The 15,171-nt window shown below is 43.2% G+C and overlaps 1 protein-coding gene across 1 annotated transcript in view; it reads right to left on the bottom strand.

Moving 5' to 3' along the window:
* LOC120943718 (aldehyde oxidase-like) overlaps nt 1-15,171 on the bottom strand; it is a 189,124-nt gene that overhangs the window by 33,643 nt on the left and 140,310 nt on the right. Inside the window, exons 26-29 of the mRNA XM_040357193.1 lie at nt 9,801-10,028; nt 8,394-8,489; nt 4,327-4,455; nt 3,443-3,517 (exon numbers count right to left, since the gene is read on the bottom strand). Of these exons, the coding sequence (XP_040213127.1) occupies nt 3,443-3,517; nt 4,327-4,455; nt 8,394-8,489; nt 9,801-10,028 (528 nt within the window). The remainder of the gene's footprint in view (nt 1-3,442; nt 3,518-4,326; nt 4,456-8,393; nt 8,490-9,800; nt 10,029-15,171) is intronic.

The raw sequence follows: 15,171 nt of genomic DNA, 5'->3' as shown, positions 1-15,171 counted from the left end.
AAGAGGCAATCTGTCCACCACAGCCCCTATGCCTTGGCATATATGCTTTTTTTTAACTGCAGTGGTGAAATCACCTCCTACAGCGCTGGATTTATGTATTGTGAGATCAAACCCTGTTGCTGTCAAAATTAACAAATCGGTGCTGCAGCTGAATGGCAAAGCAAACAATGGTTAACAATACAACACAGTAACAATAAAACATTGCAGTATAGTATAAAATACAATAAAACAGTAAGAACAAACAATAAAACGACAACTATTTTTGGCTTTTTTTTTTATGGCATTTATGTTTTTTTTTTTTTTTTTTTTTACACTTTTTTGGTAACTGTAAAAAAAAAACGTTGAATGTCCCAGGCTAGGGTCACTCAAAATGCGATAGCCATCTAACATCTTTTGAGACCCTGTGTGAAAGAGTGCCCTAGACTGTGCCGTGCTGTACCCCATACTAATCTACTAGTCTGTGGCAGTGACAGAAACAGTCCCCGATGCAGAGACCAGTTTTGCCAGGACAGGAGGGACAAAAATATTGTGTTTTCGACAGACACAACATCTTTGGGGTGCTCTTTGGGTAGGGGTACCAGGGAAGACATCCAGAAAATGCCTCTCATGCAGCCGGCTCACTGCATATGGATTGGGAAATTGGGCCACAGCACCTTCTGGATACAAAAGGGCTGTGATGATCTCTTCCTGGAATTTTAGGAAGGATCCACTTCCTGACGCTTTGTATAGTACATAAGCTTTAAAAAAGAGCCAAGTGGCATAAGTACACAGACACTTTTGTACCAGCTCTGGCCTTAAGGGAAATTAAGTATGGCCCCTTCATCTGGTTTTTAAAGTGCACCCCTCCCATGTTGAAGTAATTATCGACATAGAGGGGCTTCTCAACAACACCAGTCGCCATTGCAGTTTGGACTGCCATATCTGCATGAATGGAAGACAGAACAAAAACGTTCTGTTTTTCCTTCCACCTTACTGCGAGCAATTCATTGCATCTCAAGCAGGCTCTCTCCCCCAGTCTAAGTGGGGCATTTACAAGCCATTGGGAAAAGCCACGGCGAATTAATCGCATGGTGCCACATAGGCTAATTCCAAATTGAAAAGAGGTGTCTAAAAAGTGGCAAGCTTGTATAAAAATTGTCCACGTATAAATGGTACCCCTTTCTGAATAAGTAGTCTGTCCCTATGTAGTCTGGGCAGTCGGTGGGCTCCACGTTACTATCTTTTCCCTCGTAAATCCGGAAAGTCCATGTAAAGCCTGTTGCCCTGTCACAGAGCTTATATATTGTGACCCCATATCTGGCACGCTTGCTGGGAAGAACCCATTTGAAAACAAGGCGGCTAGAAAACTTAATCAAGGACTTATCTATGCAGACAGCTTGTTCAGGGATATACAAGGCTGTACATTTTTGGTTCACGTGATTTAAGTGGAGCCGATCATATCCAGGGTCACCCCGAGGACAAAAGAGTTCATTGTTACTGAAGTGCATAAACCGCAAGATTTTTTCATATCTAGTCCTGGTCATGGCAGCAGAAAACATGGACATATGTGGAATTGGGTCAGTGGACCAATATCACAAAAATTCACTCTTTTTAGTAATGCCCATGATGAGGGATAGGCACAATAGATCTGTAGAGATCTTTCATGAAAAACAGTTCATAAATACCAGGGGAAGATAAAGTTGCTGTTTCCACCTGAATTATAGGTTGGCCAGTGAATGGGGGGGGAAGTAGTGGGCTGCCAATCAGGATTTGCAAGTGCATCAGGAAGGGCACTATGGGCTCGAAGGGCCTGTGTTTGAATTATTGGTGGTTGTGTGACACTACTTGTGCTAGCCACCGCACCAGCTTGAACTGCACTTATGGGACTTGCAACGTCACCAAGTGTTACTGCAGTGCTGGTTTGTCTACAACCAAGATGTACTAGGCTGCTGGTGCTCACCAGTTGACCAGAAGGTAGAGTGGCACTAGTACTGGCACTCTGCTACATACGAGAACCATACGATTGTTGCACCTCAGCAACAGGGGAACGGGGTCGCGTACACCTGACCTTAGCAGGAACCTCTATTCCGTTGTCAGAGCTATCTGTCAAGGTGCAGACTCCCCATTGCTCTCATCTGTCATGCTCAGTATCCTGTAGGCCTCTTCACAAGTGTACCCTTCGTTTGACATTTTGACCACTAAATTTATATATATATATATATATATATATATATATATATATATATATTACACACTCACAGGTAAAAAAAAGTACCTGGTCGTCAAGGACTGTTTAAACAAAAAACTGTAACTGCTAGTGCTAGAAGCAGTCCTGACTCTGCTGACACTGCGGTTTTGTGTGCTGTGTATTGGAAGTGACAGTGATCTACTAATACTGCACTTGTTTGGGTGGGGTGGAAAGGTAAACACAGGTGCTGGCAGGTGTCTGGGATGATCCTGCTAATGCTAAGTCCTGCTAAGTGAATGTGAATGCTGATACTATCAGGGATTGACACTAACTGGCGTCACCTGTGACACTAATACAGTGATCAGAAAAAAGATCTGTACACTGTACTGACACTGTGACAGGGTAGTGAAAACGTTAACTGGGGTGATCAGGGGGTGAAAACTTTATTAGGGAATATATATCGGGTACCCTGAACCGATCTTGGACTGACACGGATGCTAACTGCCACTAACACTATTTAGAATCACAAGTGACACCAATACAGTGATCAGTAAAAAATAATATCCTGTGCCTATGTTTCATTACACAGGCACAGGACGTTCTGCCATTCGTTAGAACCGATCAGCAGGTCCAGGCCATAAATCATTGGCCTGGACCTGTAGATTGATCAGTTCTGGAATGAATCTGGTCGCCCCTTACCTTACCTGCAGGTGCGAGCAACGTACAGGTACGAAGGTTCAAGCAGCCAGGCCGCCTTGCTGCAGTAAATTTGCAGAAGGTGGTCCGGAACTGGTCAGGGAGTTATTTTTAAGGGACACTTATTTTATTTAAGCAATGTTCTAAATATCTATTTTTGTATTATTCATATTTTTGAGTTGCACTGATGTACTTTATACTTCTGGACTTGAGCACATATTCATTATTAATTTATAAAAATTTTGGGAAAAGTTAATATTTTGATATTCTTGCACAAAATATTACACTTTTTGGTTAGTAGTGAAGCACAGCACATTTTTTATTGTTTTATTTATAGCAAGCGGCTTGCTATGGGGGCACTCATCGGGGGGGCCTTGAGCATCGGTGGGGGACCCGAGAATATCGGGGGCTACTCTGTGCAAAACCATTGCACAGAAGAAGCACGTTTATCATATTTGTTATTTTTTTTAAATAAAAACATTGCATTTTGCAATCACTTTAAAAGGCAGTAGAACCCTAATTTTAGCACTTCCAAATGTTAACAAAAGAAAAAAAACTAAACATCATAGCAATACTTACCCAGTCCTTCCATGAACCTTTGGGATTAGCCTCTTTAATGGGTTCCAGGCGTTTCATAAGAGTTTGACAAGCAATCTGTAAAAGAAGAGATTGAGAAAATGAAGAGAAAACACTGGAGTTAATTTATCTTCATTAAGCCGGCCCTAGACTGATCGAATCTCGGCTACTCCAACAGGGATAGACGAGATTCGATCCATCTATGGACAGGCTGATTGTACTTAGGTGTATCCATCAATCAACTTCAGTACAACCATCCTATCAGATTTTTTTCATGTGATCACTGCTGCCGGCTATAGCCACCAAAAGTGACCATTGTGTTCTGTTGACATGGAAGTCTCCCTGCCAGAACACAATCGTGTTGTGGGAGGGATTCGCCCGTTAACACCGACTGTGCTGATGGAGCAATGGAACAAATTTTCTTTCCTTCCAAATGTGGTGGAAGGAAAGAAATTGCATAATCAATGGGCTGCTTTAGGCAAGTCTACTTAACTCTACTTAAGTAGTTTTTTCAAATGCCTCATTAAAGCTGGCCATACAATGATCAAAATTCACCCGGTCCAGCCAAATTCCAATCAGTGTGTGGCTGCCCCACTCAAGAGAAGTGGATCATTTGATTGACTTCTGTCGAAGGGAAATGCAGTGAAATCCACTTTTTAGAATACAATGTTCCAGGCAGCCTCCATCCACCTTTGGCTGAACAAAATGAAAGCTAACAGTGTAAGGCCAGCTTAAGCCTCTCACTATTCTGAAATGACATCCATGATAATTCAGAATTCTTTATTCAGGAAATAATTTGTACATATTTTGTACAACATGAAATATCCAATCGAGCAAGAGTAAATTAATGCATCATATTACTGTAAGTTATCAATGAAAATTTGTACCTTCACGGCCATTCCATTGACGTCAGTCCCTAGAGAGCCACCAGATACTAATGTGTTGGGAACAGAACCTGTGCTGGTCTCACAAACATGCACTTCTGAAACAGGAATCTCCAGTTCTCTGCTTGCAATCTGGAAGACAAGGGACATGACAAAATCTTAATTTTCTACATGAAAGCTTATTCTGCCTGTATGTAAAATAAATGTATGTATTGGTTTCAGTGTTGCCCACGTCATGACTCATAACGTTAAGTCAGACAAAGTGATATGTTCAAAGTACAGACCACCTAAAACTGATATTTTAGATTTTGGCAGAGACCCATTCCCCTCTTTGGGACAGCAGAGATCAACTTTGTATATTAAGAGAAGAATTCAGCAGCAAAATAATTTGTAGGATATCATAGATGCCCTTGCCTTGGCAAAGGCAAAAGCATTTGGCACACAGTATCTTGTCTCATCTCTTAGGTAACTAACCACCAACACCAATACTGGGGCATTCCCATCCCCAATGACACAAATGTAAGGTTAGCGCAGTCATCTTATAATTTTAGAGGAGATTTTTATTTTTTAATTGTTTATAAAAATTAAAAAAAAAGGTAGAAAGAGAATAATAACAGTGCTTCATGATACATTTTTTTTTTCTTTTTTAAAGTGTATTTTGTGCGTGTACTCGAGAGAGGAGCCGGACTGCAGGAGTTGGGAGTAGGCAGGCCCGTTAGTCCTTCGCCTCTCTTTTTAGAGACCGCGTGGTCAAAGTGCGTGCATGTTAACCCAATTTCGAGTGCGTGTAAGTGTGGTGGATTTTGTGGGAGGGGGTGGGCGTACTAAGCGCAGGCTTACCTCGCATAGCACACCCACCGGGAGCCGGGCTGAGACCACCAAACTCAATTCACATGTAGCTGAGACCAGGATCCGAACACCTAGCTGCAGAGGTGAATGGCTTGTCAGCGCAGTGCCAATCGCGTTGAGCCACCGCAGCTCCCCTTCACGATACATTTAGAGCCCATTCACACAGGTCCGACTTTGGATCCGACTTCAGGTCGCCCCAGGTTGCCTCAAGTCGCGCTGCATGAAGAAATCAATGTAACTGAATGGAGCCGTCTTAATGCACACTACTGCAGTCGCTCCGACTTGAAAAAAGGTTCCTGTACTACTTCAATCCGACTTGTAGGCGACTTGTACCCATTGATTTCAATGGAAGTCGCCTCCAAATCGGATCCCCGTTCACAGTGAGGCAACTTTATAGGAAGTCGCCCTAGTGCAAACCTGTTCTAAGGCAAGCCCCTCCCTCCCACAGGGGAACTCCACGCCAAATTTTAAATAAAAAAACGTCATGGGTTCCCCTCCAGGTGCATACCCTGCCCTTAGGTCTGGTATAGATTTCAAGGGGAACCCCCTACGCCGAAAAAAATGTGTGGGGGTCCCCCCAAAATTCATACCGGACCCTTATCTGAGCACGCAGCCCAGCCGGTCAGGAAAGGGGGTGGGGATGAGCGAGCGCCCCCCCTCCTGAACCGTACCAGGCCGCATGCCCTCAAAATGGGGGGGTGGGTGCTTTGCTCCGGGTGGTGACGACATAAGGGGGCGGGGTATTTATGTCATCACCACCCGGAGCATGCTGGGACTGTGACATCATAAGAGGCCCATATAAATCGTTGCGCACCACACACCTGGCATTACAGCGGGAGGGGGCGTCGAGTCAACATCGGAGAAGAGGGGAGAAGGCGACGCAGAAAACCGGGCCCCCGCTAGTAAAAGAGCTGGAAGAAGACAGCGGAGGTGCCCGGCAGAAGGGAGAAAGAATCGGAGAGCGGGAGAAGTTGGAAGACCCCCCGAAGTCGGAAGAAGATCCCTGGAGCTGCCTAATAAATTACTTTAAAAACCTGTCTAGTGTGTTTTTATTCTTGACACTTTTACCCCCCCAGGTGAATGGGTAGGGGTACGATGTACCCCATACTCATTCACATAGGGTTGGGCCGGGATCTGGGGGCCCCCTTATTAAAGCGGGTTCCCAGATTCCGATAAGCCCCCTGCCCGCAGACCCCGACAACCAACGGCCAGGGTTGTCGGGAAGAGGCCCTTCTCCCCATCAACATGGGGACAAGGTGCTTTGGGGTGGGGGGGCCGCAGGGCGCCACCCTGCCCCAAAGCGCCCACCCCCCATGTTGAGGGCATGCCGCCTGGTACGATTCAGGAGGGGGGGCGCTCGCTCGTCCCCACCCCCTTTCCTGACCGGCCGAGCTGTGTGCTCGGATAAGGGTCTGGTATGGATTTGGGGGGGGCCCCCACGCTTTTTTTCGGCGTAGGGGGTTCCCCTTGAAATCCATACTAGACCTAAGGGCCTGGAAAGCTCTTGGAGGGGGAACCCAAGTCATTTTTTTATTAAAAATTTGGCATCTCCCCCTCCTGGAGGCGACTTCAAGTCGCGTTGTAAGTCGTGCTGAAGTCGCCCCAAGTCGCGCTGTGATTCATACTCAAGTCAAGTCCAATTTGCCTCCCAAAGTCGCGCTGGAAGTCGTGTTGCCCCTGTGTGAATAGGCTCTTAGACTAGGAGTAAACAAAAAGGCAAAACAAAGGGCGTGAATACACAAGTCACCTCAAAGGGTGCTCAATAGTACAGAACATATCAGAGTAAAACCATAAAGAAGAAAGTCAAGTGTATTGTAGTAAATCAAACTACCAAATAATATCTTGTAATAACCTTCCCCCGACACCCCCCCCCCCCTTCACTGCAAACAAAAAACACTACCACAAACAAAAAAATAATATTTAATTCATTTTTTCATTTTTAATATTCTAAGCAAATTCGTCCTTGTATCCATGCTTTATTTTGCAGAGAAGTCACTTTGAAAAACACTCCTAGCATTTCTGGCTGTGGCCAACAAGGGCAAATGATTCATGTAGCATTTACTTCCTGGAATCCAACTGTCTTGGATTTCATAGGCATGCAGCCAGGAGTGTCACACCGTGTCCAGGATTTGATCCTGGTATTCTGTGGACTTTTTCCTATTGCCTGAACCACCAGGGAACTTGCTTTAAGGTAGAATTCTTCTTATGTTAAGCTTCTTGAGTTTGGATGTTTGCTCCACCCTGGTACCTGATCAGTGACCCTATAAATCGTCACTTCCCCTTCCTGTCTTTGCCCTAGTATAGACTCCTGTTCGTGCATGTTAATGTGTTTCTGGTTGCTGACTTTGCTTGTTCCTGACTCCGCCTCTTGGATTACCCCTTGGATTTATGCTGATCTTGATGCTGACCCTGCCTGTTCCTGACTCCGCCTTCTGATTGACCCCTGTGTACTTCTGCCTTGGTCTGCTACTTGGATCGTTTAGGATTGTCCTTTCTCCCTCATGGTTCCTGTCTTTGGCCTCTACTAACTGGGAGTCATTTGCTGGTGGTTCCTAGTTAGGCTGTTTGCTCCATCCATCAGGCGTTGTCCACTCTGCTTTTGTGTCTGCCCCCATAGCAAGCACTTGGCAGACATGCAGGCTTGATCACAAGTCTGGCTGTGTACATCCACTGACACACACAGCATGGTTTGGCCCTGCTCTCAGGTAGCCGCCTCACAGGATTTGATTTACAGCAGCAGGAGCCAATGGCTCCCACTGCTCTCAAAGTATCCTCTGACGAGATCAAGATCAGGCACAGGTAAGTATTTAGGGGGGGCTGGGGGGAACTGAACATGAAAGTTTTTTTTATCTAAACGCAAATAATGCATTTAGGTAAAAAAACTATTTGTCTTTACAACCTCTGTACCTTTATTGCTAATACATGGGGGCCAACAAGCTGACGGGGTATCTTATGCCGGCTTTAAAAAATTATCTGTCATCCAGGTCACTTTTACCTGAAGGACAGCTGAATAAAAAGAGAAACAAACACCAAGAATGATGCATGGGACACCTTTCTTGATGTTGTTGATGTAAATTACAAGACCCATTTCTGCAAACAACCCTGACTATGAATCTCAGAGCAAAAGAAGTTATACCAAAAGAGAAGTATTGGCGATTCAGCATTTCGGCTTGCTGACATAGACAGGCAGTACCAATCAACAACTAATTATGAAAATATACCTGCATGATCTTTGTGTGGACTCCCTGTCCCATCTCTACCCCACCATGACTAATCAACACCGTTCCATCCAGATAGATGTGGACAAGAGCTGCAGCCTACAACCAAACAGAATCATGTATAATATGTTATACTTTTATACATTTTGAATCTAGGTCCAATTTCTGTAATATAAATGAGCACAGCATACACAAAAACATGGTCATGTCTAGAGATGTAACTTTTCCAGAAATTTTTAAGCCATGAGGAAAAAAAACTTTTCCCATTTTTGGAAAAATTGAAAAAAAAATTCAACTTGGAGTAGTTTTACAAATTGAAAGTCATTTTGTTACACTGTGAAGGTTGAAATCTAGTGTATATAAAAGTATTATGCTTGAAATAAAAGTAAGTAAATAAACTTGCTTTCTAAAATGTTATTTTTTTTACAAATGGAACAACAAGGACTGCAACGACTATACATGAGAATAGGGAATCTCGTAATAATGTAAAAGCTTCCTGCCAATATGCATTTTCTGGTATTGACAATTCTGAACTTATATTGGTCTTTTAAGAGTTTAAAGAATGTTCTCTTGATTTTCATGAGTCATTTTATCTATAAATTAAGATATTGTGTATTTTTGGGAGGCAGTGGTTTGTAACACTTCCTTACTTGAAAATGCTGCTGGTGAAGAAATACTCCGTGATGATCCAGAAGCAGCAGAAAGAGTGTTTCTGGAATGAAGAGGGAAAAGCTACTTGCACTTTAATTTATGGTCCTAATCATTTAAACTGGAGTTTCACCCTCAAAAAAGTTTTTTTTTTTAAAGTCAGCAGCTACCATCACTGTAGCTGCTGACTTTTAATAAGGACACTTACCTGTCCAGGGGGCACGCAATGTTGCCCCCCCCCCCCCCGAGGTCGATTCGTCCATCAGATCGGGTGCAGGCGCCGCCATTGTAACTAATGGAAACCGGCAGTGGATCCTTCATCTTCTGTATTCCAACAATCACCCAACTTTAGGAGGTACAAGATGGAGCCCACAAGCAAACTAAACTGGAGCCTTTCCCTTGCATTGCCTGCTAGTGGCAGAAATGCATATTTCTCCTGTTTGAGAACTGCACTGAGAAGTACAGTGTTACTTGAATTGTATTCCAGGATTTTCTTGAGCTGAGAGAGCTTGCAATAATTTAGGACTTTACATAAAGTCTCAGAAATCTTTCATTAAGGTCATCATGTTATATAATGTGAATACGATGTCATAGATATATTATCTATAACTATAAAAGAACATATTCCATACTATTTGTTTTTTAGTTTTCCAGAAACTGAAAAAAAAATGTTTACAGGCCTTCCATCTCTAGTAAAACTGACTGATAAAAACACACCAACTCACTAAAAACTGAAAATCACATGATGAAGGGTAAACATACCTGTCCAAAAAATTTAGCAGCAGAAGCAATAGGAAATTTCATGGGGATGATGGCCAGTCCCTTCTTCTTCCAGTAATTCTGCTTATTAAATTCCTCAATGGCCAGTCGTCTGTTATGGTAAGAAGACTTCTCTATGCACTCATTCCAGCACATTATCAAGGTTCTAGCATCTATTTCCTGTTTCAGGTGTGTTTGGCCAATCCCTCTATGCAAATTGATCTCCCTAACCTAAAAAAAAAAATAGTTAAAGGTATTTGATAACTAAAAATGAAGCAGTTCTTAGAAACTGAAGCAGCCTCATCTACAAGGTCTGCCATACCATTATATATGTACATATACCTATATATATATATATATATATATATATATATATTAGGGCTGTGCAAATTAACTTTTAATTAATCGATTAATCTTAAATTCTTTTGATTGGTACTCACCTCTACCCCGGCTTCTGGGCCTTCAGGGAGTTCCGTTGGAGATCCAGTAACGTCACGTTCACCGGCGGGGGTTGCCGTGTCCATCTGAGGGGCTCCTTTGCTGTGCCTTCATATCTGCATGCCGGCGGGACCTTACTATCTGCCATACGCAAGGGCTGTTACACTTCCCTCTATCACTTCCCTCTATCAACCTGGTATTCTACAACCATCCACTGGGAGTTGTGATAGTTCCCTTCATGGGACATCTACATGCCGACGGACTGATGTTAACCTCTCCTCATCTGGATTCAGCAGTGGTATCGTTGTACACATTTTTATACCAGTATCATACTTAGCTACATGTTTTTATGACTGCTTTTGTACCGTTTGGTATTACTCGCACCATTTTTACACTTTATGTAGCTACATCGTTTTTATCTCCAGTGCAATATTTATTTGGTTACCTACTTGAAGACTATAAAAGTTTTAATGCTATTCCCATAGAGCGCTGCCTTTGTGTGTTTTTTGTATCCTGCTATCTATTTTTCCAGTTGTTGGTAGCTGCACTGGAAATCAGCCTGCAAGGAGATCAGCTAAAAGTAGTTGGATCTGTATGTGCGTTATAATTAATCGAAATTAGTCGATTAATCGAACAGAAACATTTTGATCAGTAACAGCCCTAATATATATATATATATAAATATATATATATATATATATATACACACACACACACACACACACACACACACATACATACATACACTATATTTTATATATTAATATATATATATATATATATATATATATATATATATATATATATATATATATATATATATATACACACACACACATACACACAAACATGCAATAAATAGTGCATCTGGAGTATTCAACAGCGCTTCACTTTTGCCACATGTTATGTTACAGCCTTATTCCAAAATGGATTAAATTCATTATTTCCCTCAAAATTCTACAGGCAATACTCCATAATGACAACGTGAAAGAAGTTTGTTTGAAATCTTTGCAAGTTTATTAAAAAATAAATAAACAGAAAATAAACATGTACATAAGTATTCACAGCCTTTGCTCAATACTTTGTTGAAGCACCTCTGGCACCAATTACAGCCTCAAGTCTTTTTAAGTATGATGCTACAGGCCGGCACACCTATTTTTGGGCAGTTTCTCCCATTCTTCTTTGCATGACCTCTCAAGCTCCATCAGGTTGGATGGGGAGCGTTGGTGTACAGTCATTTTCCGATCTCTCCAGAGATGCTCAATTGGGTACAAGTCTGGGCTCTGGCTGGGCCACTCAAGGATATTTGCAGAGTTGCCCTGCAGCCACTTCTTTGTTATCTTGGCAGTGTGCTTAGGGTCCTTGTCCCGTTGGAAGATGAACCTTTGCCCCAGTCTGAGGTCCAGAGCTCTCTGGAGCAGGTTACCATCAATGATGTCTCTGTATATTGCTGTATGCATCTTTCTTTTGATCCAGATTAGTCTCACAGTTCATGCTGCTGAAAAACATCCCCACAGCATGATGTTGCCTCCACCATGCTTCACTGTAGGGATGGTATTGGACAGGTGATGTACATGTCTGGTTTCCTTCAGACATGACGCTTGCAAGAGTTGCTTTCAGGCCAAATGGTTCAATCTTTGTTTCCTTCTGGTGTCTTTTGGCAAACTCCAGACGGGCTTTCATGTGCCTTTTACTGAGGAGTGGTTTCCGTCTGGCCATTCTATTATACAGGCCTGATTGGTGGAGTGCTGCAAAGATGTTTTTTCTTATAGAAGGTTTTCCCCTCTCCACAGAGAATTGCTGGAGCTCTGTCAGAGTGACTATCAGGTTCTAAGGGCTCTTTTTACACGGAGCGGATCCGTATTGATCCGCTCCGTTAGCCCGTTTGGCTCAGCGGGGATTTCTCCGTTAATCCCCGCTGAGCTGTCGGCGGACAGGGTGGTCCCCGCACACAGTGCAGAGACCGCCCTGTCTCTCCTCCGCTCTCCCCTATGGGGAATCGGATGAATACGGACCGTCTGTCCGTATTCATCCGATCCGATCCGTCAGACGGAAGAAAAATAGGGTTTTCTTCCGTCTGAAAAAACGGATCCTGATGGAGGCGGGTGATTACGGACGTTAGCGGATGCTCCATCCGCTAACGGCCGTGATCCCATAGGGAACCATTGTAAGTCCGTAAACGGACTTATGAAAAGCGGACCGTTTGTCCGCTGGTGTGAAAGGGCCCTAAGTGTCCCCGACTGTTCAGTTTGGCTGGGCAGCCCGCTATAGGAAGAATCCTGGTGGTTCCAAACTTCTTCCATTTATGGATGATGGAGGCCACTGTGTTCACTGTGTGACCTTCAATGCTGCAGACATTTTTCTGTACCCTTCCCCAGATCTGTGCCTCAATACAATCCTGTCCCCGAGGTCTACAGACAATTCCTAGGACTTCATGGCTTGGTTTGTTCTCTGACATGCACTGTTAACCGTGGAACCTTTATATAGACAGGTGTGTGCCTTTTCATATCATGTTCAATCAACTAAATTTACCACAGATGCACTCCAATCAAGTTGTAGAAACATCTCAAGAATGATCAATGGAAACAGGAGCTCAATTTTGAGTGTCCTGGCTAAGGATGAGCTCCGGCGTGTTCGCATAGAACATGTGCAGAGCCCGCCAGGAAGTCGGCACCCGCGCTGCGCTAATCACAGCCAGGCAGACATTGTCCGATGCTCGGCTGCAGAGATCGGGAAATGTCTGCCTGGCTGTGATTAGCGCAGCGCGGGTGCCGACTTCCCGGCGGGCTCTGCACGTGTTCTATGCGAACACGCCGGAGCTCATCCTTAGTCCTGGCAAAGGGTGTGAATACTTATGTACATGTGATTTTAATTTTTTTTATAAATTTGCAAAGATTCCAAACAAACTTCTTTCACGTTGTCATTATGGAGTATTGTTTGTAGAATTTTTAGGAAAATAATGAGTTTAATCCATGTTGGAATAAGGCTGTAACATAACAAAATGTGTTAAAAGTGAAGCACTGTGAATACTTTCCAGATGTACTGTATATATATTTATAGTCACCACACAGTTTAGACTGCAGATTGATCTATTCTTCCCCATCTAAATCACATTCATTCACATAAGCGTACATGTACCCATAGCGCAATGCATTTTGCATTAAAACAGGAATATTTTTATTTTTTTTATTAAGATAAAATCTATTATCTTACACTAACTAAACTGATTTTGTTAACAAACTATAGGCTCATAGACATACATACACATCTCTGCAGCCATCTTACAATGGTATTAAACCCAATTGCAAACATTTATTTTATTGCAGTTTATAAGATCTTAAATGTGATGGCTTCAATACTTTTTAGTTTTGTATTCCTTTATTCTCACTTGGTGAGGTGGTGCAGTAAGGCTGTTGATTTTTAATGATGTAGCAGTTAGAGGGTTGAGACAAACCATTTAAACACTGACAGGGGTGCTTACAATGATCAGCTTTTATTTGCATAGCGAGGTGCTTGGCTAAGAATGGAGATTAAAGGAAAACACTGTCTGCAGCTGCTCTTTGTGGCTGCTGCTCTGTGAAGCTGAGCTGGTTAACTTTATCAGCAAGAGGAGAGAACAGTTCAATAGAATGAGTCATGCAGCACTGCACTGTTGGAACTGTAGTCCAGAGGAGAGAGGCTCTACTGTGATCAAGAGCTTTTGAACTGAAGAAGGGAGATCACTAGGAGGAGGGGAGAGAGCTGCATTTTCTCAGGCTGTATAGGACACAGCTTCCTCTTGCCATGAGGGCGACCGGATAATGCACATCGCCATCCAGTGTGCATCATTACTGCTGAATAGGGATGAGATTTGAGTTCAAATCTAACTCATGTTCTACTCGAACATTGCCTGTTCGGCGAACAACGAACAATTTGGGGCGTTCGCGGCAAATTTGAAAAGCCGCAGAACACCCTGTTAAAGTCTATGGGAGAAATCTAAAGTGCTCATTTTAAAGGCTAATATGCAAGTTATTGTCCTTAAAAGTGTTTGGGGACCTGGGTCCTGCCCCAGGGGACATGTATCAATGCAAAAAAAGTTTTAAAAACGGCCGTTTTTTCGAGAGCAGTGAATTTAATAATGCTTAAAGTGAAACAATAAAAGTGAAATATTCCTTTAAATTTCGTACCTTGGGGGGTGTAAAGTATGTATGTGAAATAGCGCATGTTTCCCGTACTTAGAACTGTCTGCACAAAGTGTCATTTCTGAAGGAAAAAAAGTCATTTAAAAATGACTCGCGGCTATAATTAATTGTCGGCTCCCGGCAATTCAGAGAGAATTCATTCATAAAAAAAAAAAAAGCGTGGGGTCCCCCCAAATCCAATTACCAGGCCCTTCAGGTCCGGTATGGATATTAAGGGGAACCCCGCCATCAATTTAAGAAAAAAAATTACGTGGGGTTCCCCCCAAATATCCATTCCAGACCCTTCAGGTCTGGTGTGGATTTTAACTACTTAAGGACCGCCTAACGCCAATATACGTCGGCAGAATGGCACGGCTGGGCACAATCACGTACCTGTACGTTGTCTTTAAGTGCCCAGCGCACCCACGACTCGGTCCGAAGCTCCGTGACCGTGACCGCGGGACCTGCGGACCCGATCGTTGCCAGAGTCCCGCGATCGGTCACAGGAGCTGAAGAACCAGACCTTCCCCGTTCTTCACAGTGGCGCTGTCATTGATCGTTTGTTCCCTGATATAGGGAAAGGCGATCAATGATGTCACACGTCCAGCCCTGCCCCCCTACAGTTATAAACACATATGAGGTCACACTTAACCCCTTCAGCGCCCCCTAGTGGTTAACTCCCAAACTGCAATTGTAATTTTCACAGTAAACAATGCATTTTTATAGCACTTTTTGCTGTGAAAATGACAATGACAAATGAAAATGACAATGGTCCC

The sequence above is a fragment of the Rana temporaria genome, chromosome 6 (genome assembly GCF_905171775.1).
Source record: "Rana temporaria chromosome 6, aRanTem1.1, whole genome shotgun sequence".
Lineage (NCBI taxonomy): Eukaryota > Metazoa > Chordata > Amphibia > Anura > Ranidae > Rana > Rana temporaria.
The sequence above is the reverse complement of the archived record's forward strand: the minus strand, read 5'-3'. Positions and strand labels throughout refer to the sequence as shown.